The 20,278-nt window shown below is 43.0% G+C and overlaps 1 protein-coding gene and 1 non-coding gene across 2 annotated transcripts; both read right to left on the bottom strand.

Annotated features, from left to right (window-relative positions):
- Nucleotides 1–3,586: 3,586 nt before the first annotated feature.
- On the bottom strand, nucleotides 3,587–3,679 carry TRNAY-GUA (transfer RNA tyrosine (anticodon GUA)). The gene is made up of 2 exons: nucleotides 3,643–3,679; nucleotides 3,587–3,622 (listed from the first exon to the last, which is right to left on the bottom strand). It is a non-coding gene; the product is annotated as a tRNA-Tyr (tRNA).
- Nucleotides 3,680–11,383: 7,704 nt separating this feature from the next.
- Nucleotides 11,384–14,518, bottom strand: LOC116262832 (transcription factor TCP4-like). The gene is made up of 2 exons (XM_031642352.2): nucleotides 11,907–14,518; nucleotides 11,384–11,802 (listed from the first exon to the last, which is right to left on the bottom strand). The coding sequence occupies exon 1, from the start codon at nucleotides 13,130–13,132 to the stop codon at nucleotides 11,954–11,956; it is 1,179 nt and encodes a 392-aa protein (XP_031498212.1). The 5' UTR covers nucleotides 13,133–14,518; the 3' UTR covers nucleotides 11,384–11,802; nucleotides 11,907–11,953.
- Between the last annotated feature and the right edge of the window lie 5,760 nt (nucleotides 14,519–20,278).

Raw genomic sequence — 20,278 nt, 5'->3', positions numbered from 1 at the left:
AAGGCCCCTCAGACTTCAGTACCTCTATACTGCAACTATATCTGGCATGTTTGTCAAATGAAGTGATGACGTGCAGCAACCGAATCTTTATTTCTTCGTCTTTTTGTGCGGGTTACGTGCTACCCAACTTCGCAAAGAGAGCAGCAGATTCGCATTGTCACCGTCAACTCTCTGGATCATGGTTTCTTCATCCGAGCTCTGCAACCTTGGTCCTGTAAAATCCCCTCTACCGAACCCCATCTTTTCTTGACCTTTAGTTGAAAGGAACAACATGGATGGAAAGTCACTTTTCCTCCCCAGGTGGTAACTTTTCTTTTTCGTTTTCGACGTCTTCTTCTCCAAATTTTAACTTTATTATTTGTTGGCATCTGATAAATACAGTACACCAATTGCAGAGAACTCATGGCTGTACGTACATACGCACCTGCTCTCTTGTTCCCCTGTCATAAACGTGGCGCCTGTACGTGCCTACGTAGACGTTAATGGCGACTTCATGAGAGGTGCATGGCTGGTGAAAGTGATGTCTCATGGTCTGCCATTTTAAACACAGCATAAATATGTATCTATATTTTATACATTTATAAGGTACATGATCCCAAGCAGCACAGGAAGATGCCGCAGTACGGTGGGACACCAAAAGATCTTATGGTTACAGCTAGGAGGTCTTTGTTTGGACCGAGTCAGACTGAGCCTGTGTGTCTAGGACGACTTGGGCTGGGACCATCTTCACCTTTTGTTCCCAGGCTTTTTTGCTCATTGGTCACACAAGAGTCAAGACCCATTTGTGACTTAATTTAGGCTGTGAATCCAGCAAGGGACCTGTGATTTTCCCAAATCTGATCCAGAATTTGGAGATCAGTAGCTGCTTCAGAATCTCAGATCCAACCCATTTTTTGGATACCAACCAGCCCCAGAAAGCAGTTTGGCGTCTAAGTTTTCGTCTGGCTGCTGCCCAGACCTAATGAAACCGGGCTGACCTGACTCTCTCTCTCTCTCCATCTCTTTCTCAATTCGTTTCCTACAAGACAATACAAAAGGAAAGTTTTCACACAGAAACGGGGACATCAAGTTTTACACGAACTTTTAGCCTTTTTAGCTCCCAAAGAAGAGCAATCCAATATCCATAAGAACTCTTACATAGGTGTGTTTCGGTGACACCTTTAAAGTAAAACTAAGTTAAGGAGGAAAATGTGAAGTACATACTAAGCTGCATGACCAAAGAAAAGAAGCTTCTCCATATTGTTACAAAATAGAAATTATTTCTCCCTTTGGAATAGCAGAAAAACCATTCTAGGAACGAGATTGCCCGGTCAGCTTGTGAACCACTGAGTTGAATTTGAACTCAAGGAGTTTATCTTCATTTTGTTTCGGTTGCACCTAAGGAGAATCAAACAAGAATATCCTGCCTGTCCAATTTTCAAGTCGTTTTGGTCTTTTTATATCCTAGACCTGACTTAATTTTTTATCTTTTTTTTTTTTCCCTTTTTTGTATTCTTGCTAACTCCGTGCCCAACCAACGAACACCAGATCCACATGGCGAGATCTTTTTACCATCAAACACCGTATGCTTGTGCAACCCAAGAAAGAATACAAGCAGCAAGTTAAAAACAAGGCAGATTAAAACAAAACTAAAATTTCCCTCATCTCATCTACCCAGAGTGAGTGGTATTTGACAGAGGCAGTTGTTGGTAAGCCATAAAGAGATCTTTTTGAGCCAAACCAGCCAGAAGGATAACATGTATCCTGGTCATCATGCCTGTCCTTTCCTTTTCCCCCCATTTTCTTGTTGGGTCTGCCACATAAATGCCAGAGAGAGAAAGAAGGAGAGCGATGGCAGACAGGAGTCGCCTCCAAACTCCAGCCACAACCTTCTTAAGCACGCCTCCATTGCACTTTTGAACCTTGTGGTGGTGCAGCATCTGGTGAAGCCAATACTGAAGGGTCCCTCTCATGGGGATTCATGAGATTTGAGGGCGAAAGCAACCTCTGCTACAGTCCAACTACCAAGATGGAAATGATGGGAGGTGATAAGAGTGCCTTAAAAGCCACCAAGCGCATCTTACATAGGAGTCGATCCACACTGTAGGACCCTTTCCCTTGGAACGCAGAGACCTTTTACTGCAACCAGCCATAACCTCCTGTCTAGTGAATTCCGTTGTGGGTCGTGACTGGTAGGGCACTTGTGGCCAGGATGTGGACCTAACTCATTCTTATCAGGAAAAAGGAAAAGCATTAGTTTCTCTAGCTTTACATTCACTGCCAGTGGTTCATCACTGTATTCTGATTCAATTGAGATCTCTATGACATGCATACGCAGTGTAAAGCAATGCATTAAACAGGGTACATATTCTGATCACAGGTCCAAAGACACTGCAGGTAAAACTGGCTTTCCTTTCCCTCTCTCTCTCTCTCTTTCTTTTCGTATGGAATGAATCATGGAGTTTGGTGTCTTTTTAAGAGAGGGAATCTTGTGGCCTTCTTCTGGGGTGTGGTGTGGTGTGAGTCTTTCGAGAGGAAAGCAAAGAGCTTTCTCTGTCTGCTGTTCTTCTCTTTGCCTTTTTTGGCTTTGTCCTGTTAGCAAAGCACAGGACGCATGTATTTTTGACTCGTGACAGGCAATGAAAAAAAAACTGAACGTGTTGCATGGCAGTTAAGATACGCCAGACTCTGATCCAGACTGAGTGGTCAATTTAGATGCCCCTTAATTAAAATTTCGTGATGCAGCAGTTGTTGTCGAAAGCCATTCTCCAGATTGTAGCTTGTGGGATCATTGCTTTCAACCCTTGGATTGTAATGCATTATCTAGTAAAGAATCAAAAGATGCTTCAGGATGCAGTAGGCGTGTGAAACGAAGCCTTTTTTAATTCAGGAAGCAAGAAAACTATTAGGAGAAGGTTGGCCTCATAAAGAGATCCTGTAGTCCAGGCAAAGGAATTTGCTTTCTCAATCGTCACTAATAATAATCCTTACACTCCAAACACCCCTTTGCTGATTCTGCCACCTATGAAACGATGGGTACCCGAGGCATCTAGAGCAACCCAACCTCCTTTTGCCTCTCTCCCGAGCAGAGTTGCATCTGCACCTTCAGCTCTTTTCGCTTCTGCAATTGTACTTCTTCTACCTTGTCATCAAAGAGAGAGAGAGAGAGAGAGAGAGAAAATCTCTCAGTAGAAATGACTGAAGAGTACTGAACAGCTCTTCTGTTTTCTATCTATGGAGTTAAGACAGGTAAAAACGGAGGTCTTACAGATGGAAGGAAATTCAAGGGAAAGATTGCTACTAGACCCATTGGTAGGAGAGGTAGTGGCAGCTTCCATGGCCTTCTGGTCTGTCCTTCCACTGCTTCTATGTACAATTCCATTGTAAGAGACAGGGAAAGGGTCCTTTTCCAACGACCGGGTATTCATTGCGGCCCTTTATTGTGAGAATCCTGCATGTGAACTTGGGTGCATTTGAACTCCATTTGGCGCGAACAGTTCGAAGAAATATGAAGGTGAATTTTTTATTGCATATCAATGATCGAGCAAAAGTAATACCTTTGAGCAAAAACGGCAGTTAGAGAGAGAAAAAGAAAATAAAAAATAAATCCGACCTGCCGGATTCGAACCAGCGACCTAAGGATTAGCTGACGAGCTTAGCCCACTACAGTCCTCCGCTCTACCAACTGAGCTAAGGTCGGTTGTTGAAAACAATTGCCACCTAAATATTTTATATACTAACAGTGAAAGAGAATTATTTCATTCACAAGGCCGTGTCTGGTAGCCTGGATCGCAATCTACGGCAATGAGATCTCAAAAAAAAGATCTGATCTGTGCCTGAGCTTCCTCCCAATCTTTCAATCTACTATTGCTACATTGAAATCCACCTAAAACTCATAAACAACTTTCAAACAATATTTGGAACATTTGTTTTTGTACTCCCAATAAATAATTATTTGTACATTAAAAGTATACAATTTAGATATTATGGTTTTTTGAGCTCATGATAACCTCTCAATTGTTTTCTAAGATGGCTTTTAGCTAAAATCTAACAGTTAACTGATTTTAAATTTCAAATTAAATCTCACTATGTCATCCTAATCAGGAAGAAAGAGATGTGATTCTTGTCGAGACTTAATCGTTTACAAGTTTATCATGTATGCAAACATAAAGCCAATTTTAAAATAAAAATAACGCTGAGGACATGTATTATACACATATCATTTCAGAAAATGTAAAAAAAACTAAATTTTGACACAAACTGCGCCTTAATTTGCCTTTATAATATTGAAAACCAAAGTTATGGTAAGATATGACTACTGGTGTCATTATTATTGTAACTATCAATGTCAGCACTTGCTCACTAATACGTATTGGCCCATTTTCTTTATCTTGTGATTTTAAAAATATTTTAATTGATTAAAAATAAAAATAAAGCCTGTCTCAGGAAGAAGCCCACACAATAAGTATGGGCCCATATTATACGCAGTGTTACAATAAGTATAGGCCCACTCATCAATTTCCATCAGCCACCTTGCTGGAGGGTAGGTATCCATTCATCAATTTAAAATAAGGCATTAGAACAGTAGCAAAAATCCAGCTCGTTGTCAATGGATCGGGTATGTGCAGCTAGAGACCCGAAACGGAAAACCATCTAATCAGATCTTTTACATAAACCCCAGTCAGATCGGGAGCTGTTGTGTGGCAATGAGAATCCAAGATCTGGCATGATAAAATCCAACCAATTTACCTTATCCTAGTTGAATCCAGATTCTGCTTTAAAAGTGACACCCAAATTCTATTCTAAATCCAAACTCAACTTACATGGTAGCCAACTAGGTTATATTGAGTAAATGATGTAAATCCAATTACAGATAGGACCTGATCCGCTCGACCTTCACTCATTTATTAAATGAGTTGAGTTTGAGCTTCAAAATGAACCGGTTACACCTTGAGGAGCATAACATAACTGGTCAGACTCGTAGCAAGCAGATGAAAGTTTAGTAGTTAGTTCAATTCTCATGGGCACTGTTCTTTTTTACTTCAAATGGTAGATGTGCTGCATTCTAGTTAACGGGTGTCTTGCTTCCGCTTCAGCCCCTTTTGAGTAAGCTAAACTCATACAAGCCGAGGTAAGCTGCACTTAGGCATACATAAAATACATTTTCCAGAACCCGTCGATGCTTGGTTAGCTGAGCCGAGCTGAGCGGTAGCTAATATCTTTTAAGATCGAGCTGGACCGGCTAAGACTCGAGCTGAGTTCAAGCTGGAACAGGAAGGGCTGGGGCAAGAACAGGCATACCCTGCCTTGGATGCATTCCTTTCACCAGCAGAAAGGAACAAAGCACCAAAGGGCTTATATTGCGATGGATTACTTTTCTTTGCTTTACACAGAATGGAGACAGGCACATAGGGACATATGTGACCCAAACAAGCAACAAGAGCCAATTATAAGCTTCCCAAACGTCTATTCTGCTGGTGATCATGGTCCTCGGTGCTGGCTCAAGCAGTCACACTCTGTTCCCACTGCACATGCAACTGTTGATGTGGATGTCTACATGCTCTGCCCATTGTGCATGTAGTGGCGATGTCATGTGCCCAACTTTGTTCTCGAAATATTACATCAATGGTGGGACATTTTATGCCCCCACCACTCAATAACAACCAGCCCCCACTATTCAATAATAAGTTTTTCCTGTGAAAGGTTGTGGGATCCATTTTTCGATCAAAATTTTTTTGTTAATGAAGGTCGGAGCCTACTACCCACCAGCAGGCGTTTATAGGATGGATTGCATGAAGATCTATGTGTGGCCGTTGTATTGCATAGCGGATAATGATACGAATAAAATTTTGAACCAAATGGCCACTTGGAGATCTTGTATGCCAATGGCCAACCACAGCTAAAAATTTTATATGGTTGTGTGCCTCTTCACTTAAATTTCAGAGTTCTCAAATGTCGGTTGCCTAGACTATAATAGGCCTGAGCAAAGTGATATATATCAAAGACCTAGCTACCATTGCACAACTAGGCATTCTTTTCTTTAGGGTTTTTAAGTGAGTGTTTGATAAGAAGAACATTGTCTGTTGAGAACATATGTTCCCGCAACATACATGTTAAAAATAATAATTGGCAAACTCGTGATTCGAACTTGGATCAGCAGGCCACCGGGTCTGCAAGTTGACTCGTTGACTCGGCCTAGTTTCAAAATAACTATAATGAAAAACACTACAGTCGAATCAAGCGAGTGAGGGCCAAGTTGGAGGCGAGTCGGGCCAACCTTGACTCGTGGCTAGATTTTTTAGCGATCCAAGTTGGCTCAGGCGATTCCAGAGCCAGCCCGGTGAGTTTGCCACTATGCTATTGTATTAGAAAACATGATGTAACTATGAATGTTATTTCTGACTTCAAAACCTAGACTCACAATGAAAATAAGAGCACATTTGAAACATATGTTTTAGGAATAAGTGTTCTAAGAACGCTATGTTCTTAGTACCAAACACCCTTTAAGGGATTGTTGATTTTGTTAGGCAAGCAATCACAAAAGAAAGGATATAAATTGTTTATTGGTTTAGATTTGTGTTGGATTCATCATTTACCGAGTTCAATTTAATTGGGTCCCGTGTAATTGAATTTGGATTTAGGTTTCGGCTTTGTTTTGTACCTTATTTTCTAAAACCAAATTTAGTTCCTATTACCACAAGATCAATGTTGACATGTAACTCTTTATTGATCGTGTCGTAGTCGAGTACTGGTCTTATATTCGGATTCAGTTAAGAAACTGCTTACCAAACCGGAATCTGATTTGTCCAAATTCAGTTTTTCTTTTACCAAATTCCAGTAAAGTGATTCAAGAATTAGATCAGTCATTAGATTTCCCATCCATTTTACATCTTGTCTTCGGTTGGTTTACTTATTGGCACTGTCAGCGCAGAACAAGTTACATCGTGTCCGACTATTGAATGAAATTTTGGAGGCAAAAGAAGAAACCCGGCGTGAAACTTTTCTGTTAATTTTGCTCTTCGTTGGGTGTGAAGAAGATTTTTTCCTTTCATCCGAAAAATTATAAGCAATCCCCATGTTCTTTTTTCTTTTAGTAGATAAAACTGATATTTGATGGCTTGATCATGGTGGGTTCTCTGTCATTAAAACAGCAGCAATCAGAAAGGAGGAAGCTAACCATTTTCAGCATTTGTCAATGTCATCCCAATGACTACCTGCATGTGACCTGGAAAAAAACGGGCGAGTCCTTTACGGCGTGGTGATCGACCAGGCCACGGATCTCGTATGCGTTACATTCCTGAAAATATCTTGGGGAGGAACAGTTAGTATTTATGGATGGAAAAGCAGCAACCGACGCAGCAGCATTGAAGAAAGAAAGAACAACATGTGCATACTTTAATCATTTATGATGTGATTACTCTATCTACTCTGGATATCAAGCGTCACAGAAAGAAAAAAGGAAAAGGACAACCTTGATCATGCAGGAGGAACAGGGACTCTCCAAATCAATTTAAGCTCTTGATCTCCTTACAGGTTTTATTGGGTGAAGGTCTTTTCTCAAGCAATTGTAGATATATAATGACATTTGGATACCTGATCTCAAATTTTTGAGAAATATAGGAGTCCCTTTTCTCTTTTTGGTGTTGAAAACATGTTGCAGGGGTGAAGAAATGCTAGTAAATCGATTGAATGAACAGTCTGAATTACAGAAAAAGTACTGTCCGCCGCCGCTGAAAAGTAACTTGAGGTACAAACTTCAAAAGCTGTAGGTCTGTAAAACACTGCTGCGATGGGCCTTATAAAGTGAATCAATTGCATTAAAATGCAGCTTTTATTTATTTGGATGTGGAACAACCGGCATGCAATGACTACACCACAGCTTAATGGGTCTGCCAACTAAAGGCAATCCCAAGGTCGAAACCCAAAAAAGTTTATGAAAGCCAGAACAGCATTCATAAAAGCTTCCATTGAGGATCATACGCATGTTGGTTTCCAAAAACTTTGGTCACTTTTCTTTAATAGCACAAATTGACCACAGTATTCTACTGTAGTGTGAAATTTCCTCCCTACAAATTTTAGAGATGCAAAGTTGTCAATGGGATTAAGCAGCAATAAAATATTTTAATTGATTATTAGTTAATTGCTGTTTGGCAGGAAGATGGTATGGTGGTTGACCTGAGACGTCTTATTGTGCAGGAATTTCGATTTTTAAGGCTAAATCTGCGATTAGCTTGATCAGGCTTTGCGTCAAGAAGCATCGCGTCGACGTCTGCAGCGAAAACTATTTTCTAAATCGTTCTTTCCTTTAAATAATGTCCGGCAAGTCCAGTTGAATGAAGAATGCACTGAACCGAGCCTGTTAGGTACTCTGTGCAGGAGTTATGACGTCCATGAATACAACTGGATCAAGACATGCACTGTTCTGAGCTGTAGGTACTGTCTAATGAGTTATGACGTCCACGAACATGATACCCACAGCTGCAATTGCAGCGGATGGATCGCTTGGATCAGAAGAACCCTTACCTTTTCGACACCCGTCCCTTTCGAGGGGGTCCGGATCGGAAAAGATGTAGGAAGGAATGAAGAAGACAGGAGTGGGGAGGTAATAAGATCCGAGGGGAAGGCAGGATCTGACCTTTCTGGTCCACAGGCAGAATCTCTCTTTTGGTCCATCCTCTTCCTCTGATAAGATCTAAGGATCGCTTCAGTTGAGGATTCAAACTGGGGACAGGGAGATCGCTCTTCTTGACTTTGTTGCAGTTCTTACGCATTGATGAACGATGAACTTTCTGATATCAGCCACGCTCGCAGCATTCATTCTTCACTGTAGTGAAGGAATTCTATCTTGTCGTGCCGGGTATAATTTTCCTACGTATGGAATATTCTTCCCGTAATTCACCGCCTCGTTTTTCAACTCTCTCTCTTTCTCCTAAAGGAAAAGAACTTGAAAAAGCAGTGACGAAATGAGGAACATGTGTCACTCACTTCAACTGTCAGTCGCGTAGATCAGAGACGAGCCAATGTGATACCAAGTTTTTTGAAGAATTAACTTTTGAAGTACAAGAAGCCATCAAAAGGTTTTAGAAACGTTTTGAACCACTCCCAATTTAATGAGGTCATGATTTTATTGCAAAAATACAGTAGCATTAGTTTCTACATATTTATAGACCTCACAATCACTAAAAATTTCTACATGAGTATCTTTTGAAGAAGGTTTTTAGGAAAAATAAATGCTTTTAATTGTTCATGCGACCGTTCTTCAATGAGGAAATCTTAGCACGGCATTGATGGGGGAGACAGGGTGACGGCATATAATATGAATGCAGATTTGGTCGTCGAAAGATCATATTTTCAAAGAAATCCCACATTTGCGCCGTCCATATTTCACCTTAATCTAACCATTCCCACGAGGACCCTCTAAAAGGTGCTGGACAAATGCTCGAAGTAATAGGATGGAGAAGTACAATGTATGGTGGAGAGTTGATATCGCTGAAGAGACTTTGATCCGGCAGACCACTGGTTGGAAATTACTCTTGGACTTGTCGGTCATCGCCTGTCATTACTCGTTCTCTTACCATACCAGGCATCAAGTTGAAGCCGCCGCCGTCGCTTTGGCACAAGGAGAATCGTCCACACAAAAGCAACAGAAGTGGAAACTAAATGTAAAATTTATCCAGAAAGTACGCAAAAAAGAAGCGATTGAAAGAGTGGACAGCTCCTAAAAAAAAAAATCATGAACCTCGCAAGAGAAGCGGGTAACAGCAACACTCAGATCCCATGCAGATTCATTCAAGATTTAGCAGCAATACCAGGCAGTGCCCAGAAGATGAGAGGACATGGCTAGCGAAAGATCAGGTGGGCACAAGAAAAAATTTAGGAGTCCCACTCCTAAGAAAGACGATCATGTGTTGGAACCATTTTCTCAAGACAAAGCAGAAACTTTCAGTACTCGTGCTTTCTCGAGTTTGTTGACAGTTGTTAAAGCCCTTCTGCTGTGCATCATCTCACAGAAAACAGATGTATCCCATTCACATGCGTTGGGAAACGCTGCTCTGTGTAACGACCCAAGGGTGCAACTTGCGTCCACTACCTTCTGATCATACTTGTTCAGTTCAGATGATCACAAGTGGATGACAGTGTTATCATTTAACCATATGCAGAGTCTGTCAACGAGCGCAAACGAAAACACGAGTATGAAGGCTCTGTTTGCACAGCGTGCATTTGTCTGACTTTCATCATCTAATGGAGCTAGGACCACAAACTTTGACACATCTAACATCAAACCACCGCAATCAGGTTCCATCTCGAGTACACCATGGCTTCAGGGTACACTGTACTGTAGATCCCCCTGATGTCCACTCGTCTTCATCATGAAAGAGAAAGTACCACAAAAGACACTTTCATATATTAAACTGAAACCCCAATGAGGAAAAAAATCCGCTCAACCATTCAATAGATAACCAGGGAAAACCCCACAAGATGTTTCTCGGATGAAGTTAACTATAGAACAGTCAGAGCCACCCCCCCACACCTCTTGTCCCTGAAAGGCTCAGCAGTCTCCCAACATTCAAACCGTTCACAAATATTTAATTGCAAATTGGGGTTGGCATCAAGGAACGGTCCCAAAGGATAAGGAATGACCAGCTTTTTGGAGGAACATTTTCTTTGTTGGCCTTCCTTTAAAAGGTCCTTTATGCCGGTAAAATCGACATTATCATAAGCTCCATGGCAAATTTCTCAAGACCCAAACACAAGAGTTTTCAAAGAAATGGACCCGGCACTTGGATCAAGATGTTTCTAAAAATAGCAACAGAGGGCACATTAACAATTCATAAAAAAGAAAAGAGGCACGTGAAAAGCAAAACGAAGGGGAATATGACAAGTGCCATTAGAATACCGTGCACGAGTCTTTAGACAAAGATTGAGAACTCCCAAACCCCCCAAAAAAAACACGAAACAAAAACAGGAAAGCACCACACAGAGTAGGCTAAAAGATGCACTAGCCGTCAGTAGTAGTCTAGGATAGGACGGCCCAACCATCAGCTAAACTCATCAAAAGGAGTAACGAGCTCAAACGAAAGAAATCATGGCAGCCATTGCTAGCCTTCGGTTGCTCAGTTCAAACTAAAGAATGTATAAACGGATGATAGGTCACACATCGTTGGCGTAGTGCGCACATTGTTTTTCCTAAAAATTAGAACGTTTGCATCCTAATTAACCATAATGCCGATGGGAAGTGGAGTCGCAAAAAAGAGTGGAACAGGAAAGGCCCGAAGAAAGCTTGCTTCCCTACACTGCAAACTACAAGTCCAAAAGCAAACCATCACAAATTTTCCAAATGAGGAAAGCAAAGAGAGAAGACTTCTCTCGCTTTCAACATGGAAATGAACAAGCAAAGCCTCAATGGCTCCATTCCAAACGCTCTGATACCCCCTCTGTTTCATTCATTCAAACCCTCATTTACCATGTTATCTCAAGCTACCCATTGCCAATCAAGAAACACTGAATAAGAAAGTTCACGACAAAAAGAGAAAAATCCCATAACATCACCATATCTAGACTGCTACCCAAAATAAGCAAAAAGAAAAAAAAATGGTCCTAGGAGATGATACTGTAATGTTCCATCCATGTACCCAATAAGAAGAAAAGAAGGAAAGCAATAACAGAAACTATCAAGTCCACAACGACCCGCAATGAAGAAGAAACATAGGCTTCTTCAAACGGTATATGCATTCATTGAAATCTGCAACTAGAGTAGGTACCGTTTTCCGATTAATGTTCTTTCCCTTCCAAATTGGGGTCTCTGCTTCTCCATCTCCAAGTCTGTCAAAGAAGAAAACAGCCATCTTCTAAACTCTTTTCTCTAATAATTTTTGTTTGAGCACTTACTCCAGTAGCAGGGATGACAGGGAAATGAAAATGCTCACCTTTGTGCCGATTTAGTACTAGGAGTGGATGCTAGAGTAGTAGGATGTCAATGATGAGAAGTAGAGGCAGCAGAAGACGGCTTGTTGCCATCGTCCTCTTGCTCCTCCTCGCCTTGGATTCGTGCCGGAATCCGGAAACCCACGAACCCGCCAGCCGCATATCCGGCAGGCATGGCCACTTGGGTCTCCGGCACAATCCGGGCACGAACCGAAGACGAGCTACTGGACTGAAGGGGTCCCCTCTGAACGAACAAGCTGGTGTTCTGGCTGGCCGGCATGGGCATCGACGGCAGGAACTGCGGCAGAGAACCGAGGAAGCCTGCGGTGTTGCCGTCTGCAGATGCGGCATTCCACGAGACCAATCTCTGAAACCTACCCAGCTCCGCCTGCTGCTGCTCCCAATCCCCAGCGAAGTACAGGCCCTGCGGCTCTCCGGCAGCAGCGTCGCCAGAGAACCTCTGGTTGTGAAGGGCAGGGTGGTGCTGGTTCTGACTGCTGTGCTGCTGGTCCTGGAATGATTGGAGCGAGAGACGGAGCTCTCGGGTGATGGACGGAGGAGCGGTGGGCTGAGAAGGCGGAGTTGGTGGTTGGTGCTGCTGGTGGTAGTTCTGGAAATTGATGAGGGCGGAGGACGAGGTGGTGGAGGTAAACGAGGAGGGCGGGAAGAAGGACTTGATGGTGTCGGCAATGGCGTCTGAATCAAGCGAGGGCGGGAGGAAGTTGGCGGGATTCAAAGGCTCAAAGGCAGAAGAAGGTGGTGTTTCGGATGGCGGCGGCGGTTGTGGCGGCGGTTGTGGAAGGGATGGTTGCTTCCTGAGAGAAGAGGAATCCGGGTCGGCTGGGTCGGTTTCGACATGGGCTCGGCGGTGGTGATGATGGTGGCGGGGTTCGGTGGGGCTAAGGGCAGTGGGTTGCCAGGCGGGCAGCTGCGCGAGCTCATCGATGGCGGGTTTAGCTTTCTTGATGAGCCAATCGACGGCCTTGCTGGGGCGGTCGTAGCCTAGACGGTCCTGGACGTCGTAGAACTGAATAGCCGTGTGGGCAGACAGCCGGACCCGGCGGTCCCTCGGCCCCTTGGCCGTGCACACCTTGCTATGGCGGTCCTTCCTCCCTGTCGACCTCACAATGTGGCCGCCCTCCACCTCCACTATCTCCCCTACCTTGCTGTTGCCGCCGCGGCTCCCTCTGAAGGACCCCAGTCGAGGTGTGGAAGTCGGCTCGCCCATCCCCTCGCTGCCAAACCGTGCATGTTCAGTAGACGAAGATGGAAGGAACGGGGGCTCCGACGGCTCGGCGACGGCCAGGAGGCCGGGCTGGTGGGTCGTCTTCCTCTGTTGCTGCTGCTGCTGCTGCTGATGATGATGATGTTGATGATGATGGGTCTGAAGATGGTGTTGTTGTTGACGATGATCCAGAAGAATCCTCCTCTTCTCCTCCTCTTCTTCCAGCTTTCAACCTGCTCGAGCTTCTCCTAGAGGGTCTTCTCCTGGGCTCCCTCCCTCTCGAATGCGCCATCCAGCTCCCCAAATTCCATTACCGAACTATAAAGATAGAAGGGGAGAGAGGGAAAGAAAGGGTGGAAAAAGGGGAGGGCTTTGGGGAGGAGGGAGGGAAGAGAGAGGGGGTTAGCTCATCATAGTAGTGTATGTAAGAAGGGGAATAGTGACTGACACTCTTTTTCGTTTTCCCCTTTTCCCCTTTTTTCCTAATTGTCTTTTCTCTTTAAATTTTTTTCAAAGCTCTCCTTTTTTTTTTTCTCTCTTGATCTAAGCCGGCCGGGGTGTGCCTGTTACCCTTCCTTGCTCTTCCTTTTTTTAAATTGTAAATTGTGAACAGTGTGAAGAGAGGAACAAGAAAATGCGTGCCAATAAGCAGGAGGGGAGAAGAGAAAGGGGCTGGAAATGGATATCTATCTCTGCGCGTGTCAATTGTCCCCAACGCTGGCAACAACAGCCACGTCCAACACCCAGGGACACCAATGTCTCGGGAAAAACCGATGTTATCCGGGAAAGAAAACCCCACGATTTCTGTTTCCTCCTTTCTAATCCGGCAGGAACAATGTGCAAGAGAGGGAGTGTCTCTCTCTCTTGAAAAGTGAAAGGCTCGTAATAAAGGGCAGGGAATTTCACGGGAGAGGATCCTAGCCGTTGATCAGGGACCGCAGGAACAGAAAAGGAACGGTGGCAAGGACTCGGGAACAGATCAAAAAGGATCTGTGGCCTATCAGCAGCTAACTTCTCTGCGTTTTCGCCTCGGGCAAATCCCTCCCCCTCTGTGCCCAGAGGACAACAGCGCTCTGAAACGACTCTTGGTTCCTGTGCCACGGCCGCCGGTTAATATACTCCGGTTCTTCTTACCCACTAACAGTAAACAAGTAAGAAAATAAATCATGTATATTAGGATTTGTTTTCATCGTTCGGCGAAGAACGACCAAGCTTCCATGAAACGAAATTGGCATCTTCCTTTGAAATCAGAGCTGCCCAAGAGGAAATGTGGCGCAGTTCAGGCGCAGCAGTGTAAAACATAAAAGAACTGTCAGGTAGAGTTGGGAGGAGGGAAACTTTTCCGGGTGCTCCCGAATGACTGCCTGGAACTTCTCGACAACCTCTGGGACGAGGACAGATGAGTAATTCGAGAAGTTAATATTGAAAACGCAAAGGGGTGGAGCCGGAGAGAGCTTCGAAAGAGGGGCTACACGAGGGCTAGAGCGCATAGGGGAATCGTTTAATAAATTCTTATTTCCTGTTCCCTTCTTTCCCTTTTCCATTTTTTTTTTTTTTTACCAGGAAACTCTTGGTAAAACCGTTGCCCTCTTCGAATTTTTTTTGTAACTTTTTCATCCCCAAAGATCACAGGAGAAAATATTAAAAAAACAAAAAAATTAAAAAGGTGGGTGTCTCGCTTTTGCCATGAAAATCCAAGAACCACTTGTCCTTTTGCCAATTGCCCAATTATTCAATGGCAATGCCAATAAATTCATCGTACGGGATGCGTATTTCGAACCTATTTAATGATATAAACAATGGCGGTCATTAGGCCGTCTTTGGCGCAGAACCCAGTTGTTTGACCTGAACTGGCTCCAGTTGGCTTGGCTTGCTTTAGATGACACCATTTCTCGTTATCATCCTGATTTCCTTCGCTGCTCATTCGCTTCACAAGATTTTGATTCGTGGGTACTGCTGCTGCTGCTGCTTCTTCTCGTTGCTGCGGAGACTTGAGAGCAGGAGCTTTGAAGATGAAGCTTTGAAAAGATGGCTCTTGCGTGTTGATTCTCGGTCGGAGAGCAGTAAAACAAACACGGGAGGACCCCATGAGAACCCTCTCCCCCTCTGTCTCTCTCTGCTCTAAATAAAGAACATAGCTAGCTGATGGGTACCCCTCTCTACCCCTTCCCCCTTCTTTTCTAACAAAGCTTTTTAATCGGGTGGTTCTCAGCCATCTGACATAAAGAGGTTTTGTGTGAATTTTGTGTGAAGTGTCACTTTCCATTATTCGCCGCCCATTGGCTAATTGCCTCTCTCTCCCTCTCTCTCTTACATATCACATTCATCGTTTTAGGTCTGGTCTGCTGCCTTGCCTCTTCTCCCCTTTACAGTTGGTCTGGTTCATTCTAGGCTGTAGAGAGAGAGGGAGCTGGGGAGAGAGAGAAGGGAAGGAGGGGGATCTCAATGGAATAGACAATCGTAACTGAGGGGATGTGTTGCCTTTGGCAGATGATGACGAGAGGTAGAAGAGGGTGAAGGCAGCGCAGCAGGAGCCCACATCTGCTTCTTGACAAAACCCCACAAGCACGTGAGAAAGCTACTACTCCCTCCCCCCACACACACACACAGACAGTCATCTTTTTTAATATATCGAATAGATCAACAATTATAATAATCCCCTTCAACAACACCATCCACATACTTGGTCAAGGGGGCAAAAATTTTGCAGATTCGCGATAAAAATAAAGGTAAGAACAAGAAGATCGGAATTTTTTTTTCTCTGTTTTTGACTGTGTGTGGACGCATGGGCTCCTCATCAATTCATACTGCATTGAAAGACCGATCGTTTGAACTCGGACCCTCTTCCCTCTCTCCCCCTCAATAACACCCCTTAAATACTGCTTCCATCCCGCCTGTGTACTCCATTTCTCATCCTTTTCTTCTTAAATTCCGGTTTCGCTTCTGCTGCTGCTTGTAAACGAGTGCTCACCATGATGACTGCTATCTACAACCACAAGGCCTCCTTTATTCGTTATGCTCATCGCCACCTACAAGGGTCATTAATTTTGACGGTGAGGCCCTTTTTCGAAGTTGGTCTCTGTGCCCATCTAAGCCCTACTCTCTGTTTTTTGGAACCTCTGCTTTTTACCAAAAGCTGATCAAGTTTTCTTCATCATGCAACGCTACACGAAGAATTTTGGCGACTCTTTCTCTCTCTAAATCTTGGACAAGATTGTGGGCATTTAGATTTTTAGGCTGGATGAGCACTGGTATACAGCAACTGCCCTTTCTTCCTCTTCATCTTCTTCTTCTCCTCCTCTTTGTCCTCCATGTGCAAAGGTAACCGTGTGCGCTGTACAGGCCCCACTTTGCTGCGCCGTAGGCAAAATAGGTACCTAACACCAAAAGGGAAAAAAAAAGGGGAAATCCCCAGTGACATTAGATCGTCTATGAGTACTTGATTCTAATAAATGTATGTCTCTTTAATTACTTATCATCTGCGCAGAAGAGAGGAAACGACGGTTAAGATTCTGGGACAATGAAAATCAGGATAAAATGTGATCAAAGCACCAAAAACCATTTTTTCAGATGGATTAATGGCTTACAATTAATGACATGATGACCAAAGTATAAGCCTTAGAGGGTTAATTTCAACTTATGAAATAAGTACAATAAATGTTCAAGATGGACAGGATACCAAAGTTCTGTTTTCTTGTATATGTCATGATGATCAAGTGGACATGAGACGTGTCATTCCTGTGTAAATTCCTATCAGTAATAATGTCTATACTGAGCCTCAGAGGCTGCTGGTTGGTCTGGGGCACCATGAAGACACGTCGCTAATGCTATTCATATAGGCATTGTGGAGCGTGGCACCTAGACGACGGTATGCCTACTCTTCACCGGCACCAATGCAGTGCTAAACCCTGAAGGTGAAGGAGAGTAAGGGTAGCTTCGCTTTCACTTGGGATGTGGGTTTTAACCTCACGATCATTTAAAATAACGTCCGACTCAAGCATGGGAACGAGTCTCACTAGGGCAGTAGCAGAGTATATATAAGGATGGTCATTCGAATATGAAAATATGTGAATGAATGCTTCTCCAAAAAAAAATTTATTCTGGTTCGGTCACTGCACCAGGGCCTTCCTCTCGAGCAAGCAGCAAGCACAAGACTTGCTAAGTTAAGTTCTATGTACTCCTGTCCTTGAATGACTCCTTGTTAAGAAAAGTTATATTCATGTAGACGCCAAATGAAGCGTAAAATAAGGGATATATCCCCATAATATTGCACCTTAATAGTTGTACGTGCAAATCAAGTGGGCCAGTTTTGATAGTTTAATTAGTAGCACAACCGAAGCTACTGCAGTTGCTCTCATAATTCGTTCTCAAACTCATATTCTCATAAATTGCTGATCCGAGTCACCCGGATCGTCCATTTACTGCGTCATGAATTAGGGTCTGCTGAGTCAGTTGGTCAGATATGCACACATAGTCATAATACATGTTATTCAGTTTTAACTGAAAAATCAAACATGAAGTCCTGACATACTTACTTTCTTCATCTATTTGTAAGAAAAATGCACTACAAAATTTATCACCTAATTCAGATGAGTCATCGAATCAACTCTCTAACCCATGATGACCCAATTCGTTAGCCAATCTGAGCCCGAATCATGAGTTTACCAACTACGATTGAACGTTCCTACGCATGTAAAATATACAAATAGACAAATAGGTGTGATAAGGATCAGCTTTTGATGCTTTTGCATTTCCCTGATATCTACAAACATCCATCTTATGTACAATGGGTATGTTGGAATGTAAGCCAAAAGATCATTGGTATGGTTCCTCTCTTCTTCCAGTTAAATTCACTCCATTTTGCTTCTAAAGTTCGTCTGACCTAACAACTTAGATTACTTACCAAGCATAATGTATTGATTAAGAGTACATTGACAATCAAGATGAAAAGGACGGCGACGTGATCTTTACTTCTAGTTGAGTAAACCTTAGGGTCCCCATAACTGCATAATTCGAACTCATATGACACCCCCTTTTAACTTGACGATATCGACAAATCAAGTCTACCAAAGTGAGCGGGAAGCCAACACCACCCCTCTCATGACCACTACCTTGGCACCAATCTAGGCCGAAAAGCATGGTCTTGGTCCCATCCATCATGGACCATGACAAGCTAAACCATCGGTCAATCTAATAACCATACATTATATAAAGCGCTTTGCATCATACGTGATGCACACGAATGTTTTCATGTTCGATGCAGCAAGGCTGATGCGCAGTCCTAGCCGGAGCTTAGATGTCCTCTAGCTGACTGTCCTCACATATATGTTCTCTTCCTGCTTGATCTGACTTTTTCAATAATATAATCCAATTAGTTAGGTATCTGCTGAATGATTCACGAGACATCATTATATGAATATATATATATATATATATATATATATATATAGTTTAAGGTAAATGATATCCATTAAATAAAGCATAAACAAGTATAAGGACTGGAGGGGCTTGGAAGGTCGATCAATGTATGGAAAAGGAGGGAGAGTTTGCAGGAAATGGGTGGGGGAGATGATTGTTGACAACCGATGGTTCAGCGAACTTATACATGTCTGGTTCAACTTGCTCGGGGTTATGTCCCACAGGGTTTAAATTCTTTCACTAAAGGGGAGAAAAGTCTGTGCAATTATGACTCCACGCTTTCGGACGTTGGATAAACTGGAACTTGGATTTCCTTTGGAGAAAAACGAAGTTCGTGAACTTTGTCACGCCTCCAAACAGGTTCTTGTGTTTGGACAAACGCGAATTCCTCGCATTTCTAGTATGGGCATCCTTTGAACAACTCTTGCTTGAAAAGGACTGCAATAGCATGGATATGTACACATTTTCCACACACACCGAGTTCGTGATAAGATAAGACAGCATCTCATTTAATGAGCCAAACAGGAGATGATCATAAGTGTGGGAAGCCTCGATGAAACATTTGCCAAGCATAAGCCTCCATAAAATCATTTCACATTATATTGCCATGTCGATTTTCAAAGAATTTCAAACACAAATCATTCCTAAAGCCACCACAAAATGGTTTTCACATCATAAACCATTGTTAATAAAAATCTAGCGGTTGTTTTTGAAGAACAAATTTTTAAATTTTAACCATTTGACAACATTCCACGTACGGCAGAGTTATATATGTGATTTGAAGGATGCAACGGGGCGTGCATATCACTTAATGAAATGCATCAGGTGGTCTCAAACCTTCCTAGAAGGATCCACCTTCTTTAAATCACAAGCACCTGATCCGATGTATCGAGCAAGATGTTGTGAGAGGTTAGAAAATTTCTCCATCCAAACTTAGATAGCATATATATATATAACCGACAAAAAGCATGCACCAGGGGCGGAGGGAGGGGAGGGCCGCCTAGGCCATGGCCCACCCCGAACTAGCTGGAAAAAAAAAATTTACATTAGAAAATTAAAAAAAATTAGTTAGTTGTGTAATGTATTTTTTTTTTATTTAGGTTCAGGTTGGCCCTACCCAAATTTGAGGTTGAACTATTTGGTCTATCCTTGAACAAAATCGTGGTTCTGCCCCTAGTATGCACCCATCCAAGTCACATTTAAGTGTATTACTTAGATTCATTGAAAGGAAACTTTCAAGATCCAACAACCAAAGGTCAACAAATGAGAAGGTGAGGACAGTAAGACTAACATAAATTTAATAATAAATAGTAAAAATATTTATATATCTCAATAATGACGTTTTCTAAATGTAGAACTCTGAAATTTCCAACATTTGGACGCGCATAAATCTTCAAAGTGTATAAACAGTCCTTGATCATGACAAGGATGGACGGCCTAAGTAGGCCCACATAGTTGGGCGTAAATCGGCCTAAATGGATGTCATGTTTGAAGAACTTTTCGGGTGAGCGAGAGGGTTCATCCTACTGCCCGAAGCGAAGCCCGAAGGCCCCTCCATTCCCCCTGCCTTTGGGGTCCTGAGCTGCATCGGTGTCAGTGATAGAACGGGACACCCTTCAACACGGGAATCGAACTAGAGACATACTTTTTAGAAGCCTCTAGCCCGACCAGCTACGCTATGCCTCTTGAGGCGGCATGTTTGAAGAACTTCGAAAGCTAATTTTACATGGG

This window comes from Nymphaea colorata, chromosome 1, assembly GCF_008831285.2.
Source record: "Nymphaea colorata isolate Beijing-Zhang1983 chromosome 1, ASM883128v2, whole genome shotgun sequence".
In the NCBI taxonomy this organism is placed as follows: Eukaryota; Viridiplantae; Streptophyta; class Magnoliopsida; order Nymphaeales; family Nymphaeaceae; genus Nymphaea; species Nymphaea colorata.
Note: the sequence above shows the minus strand (reverse complement) of the source record. Positions and strands in the feature narration are given on the sequence as shown.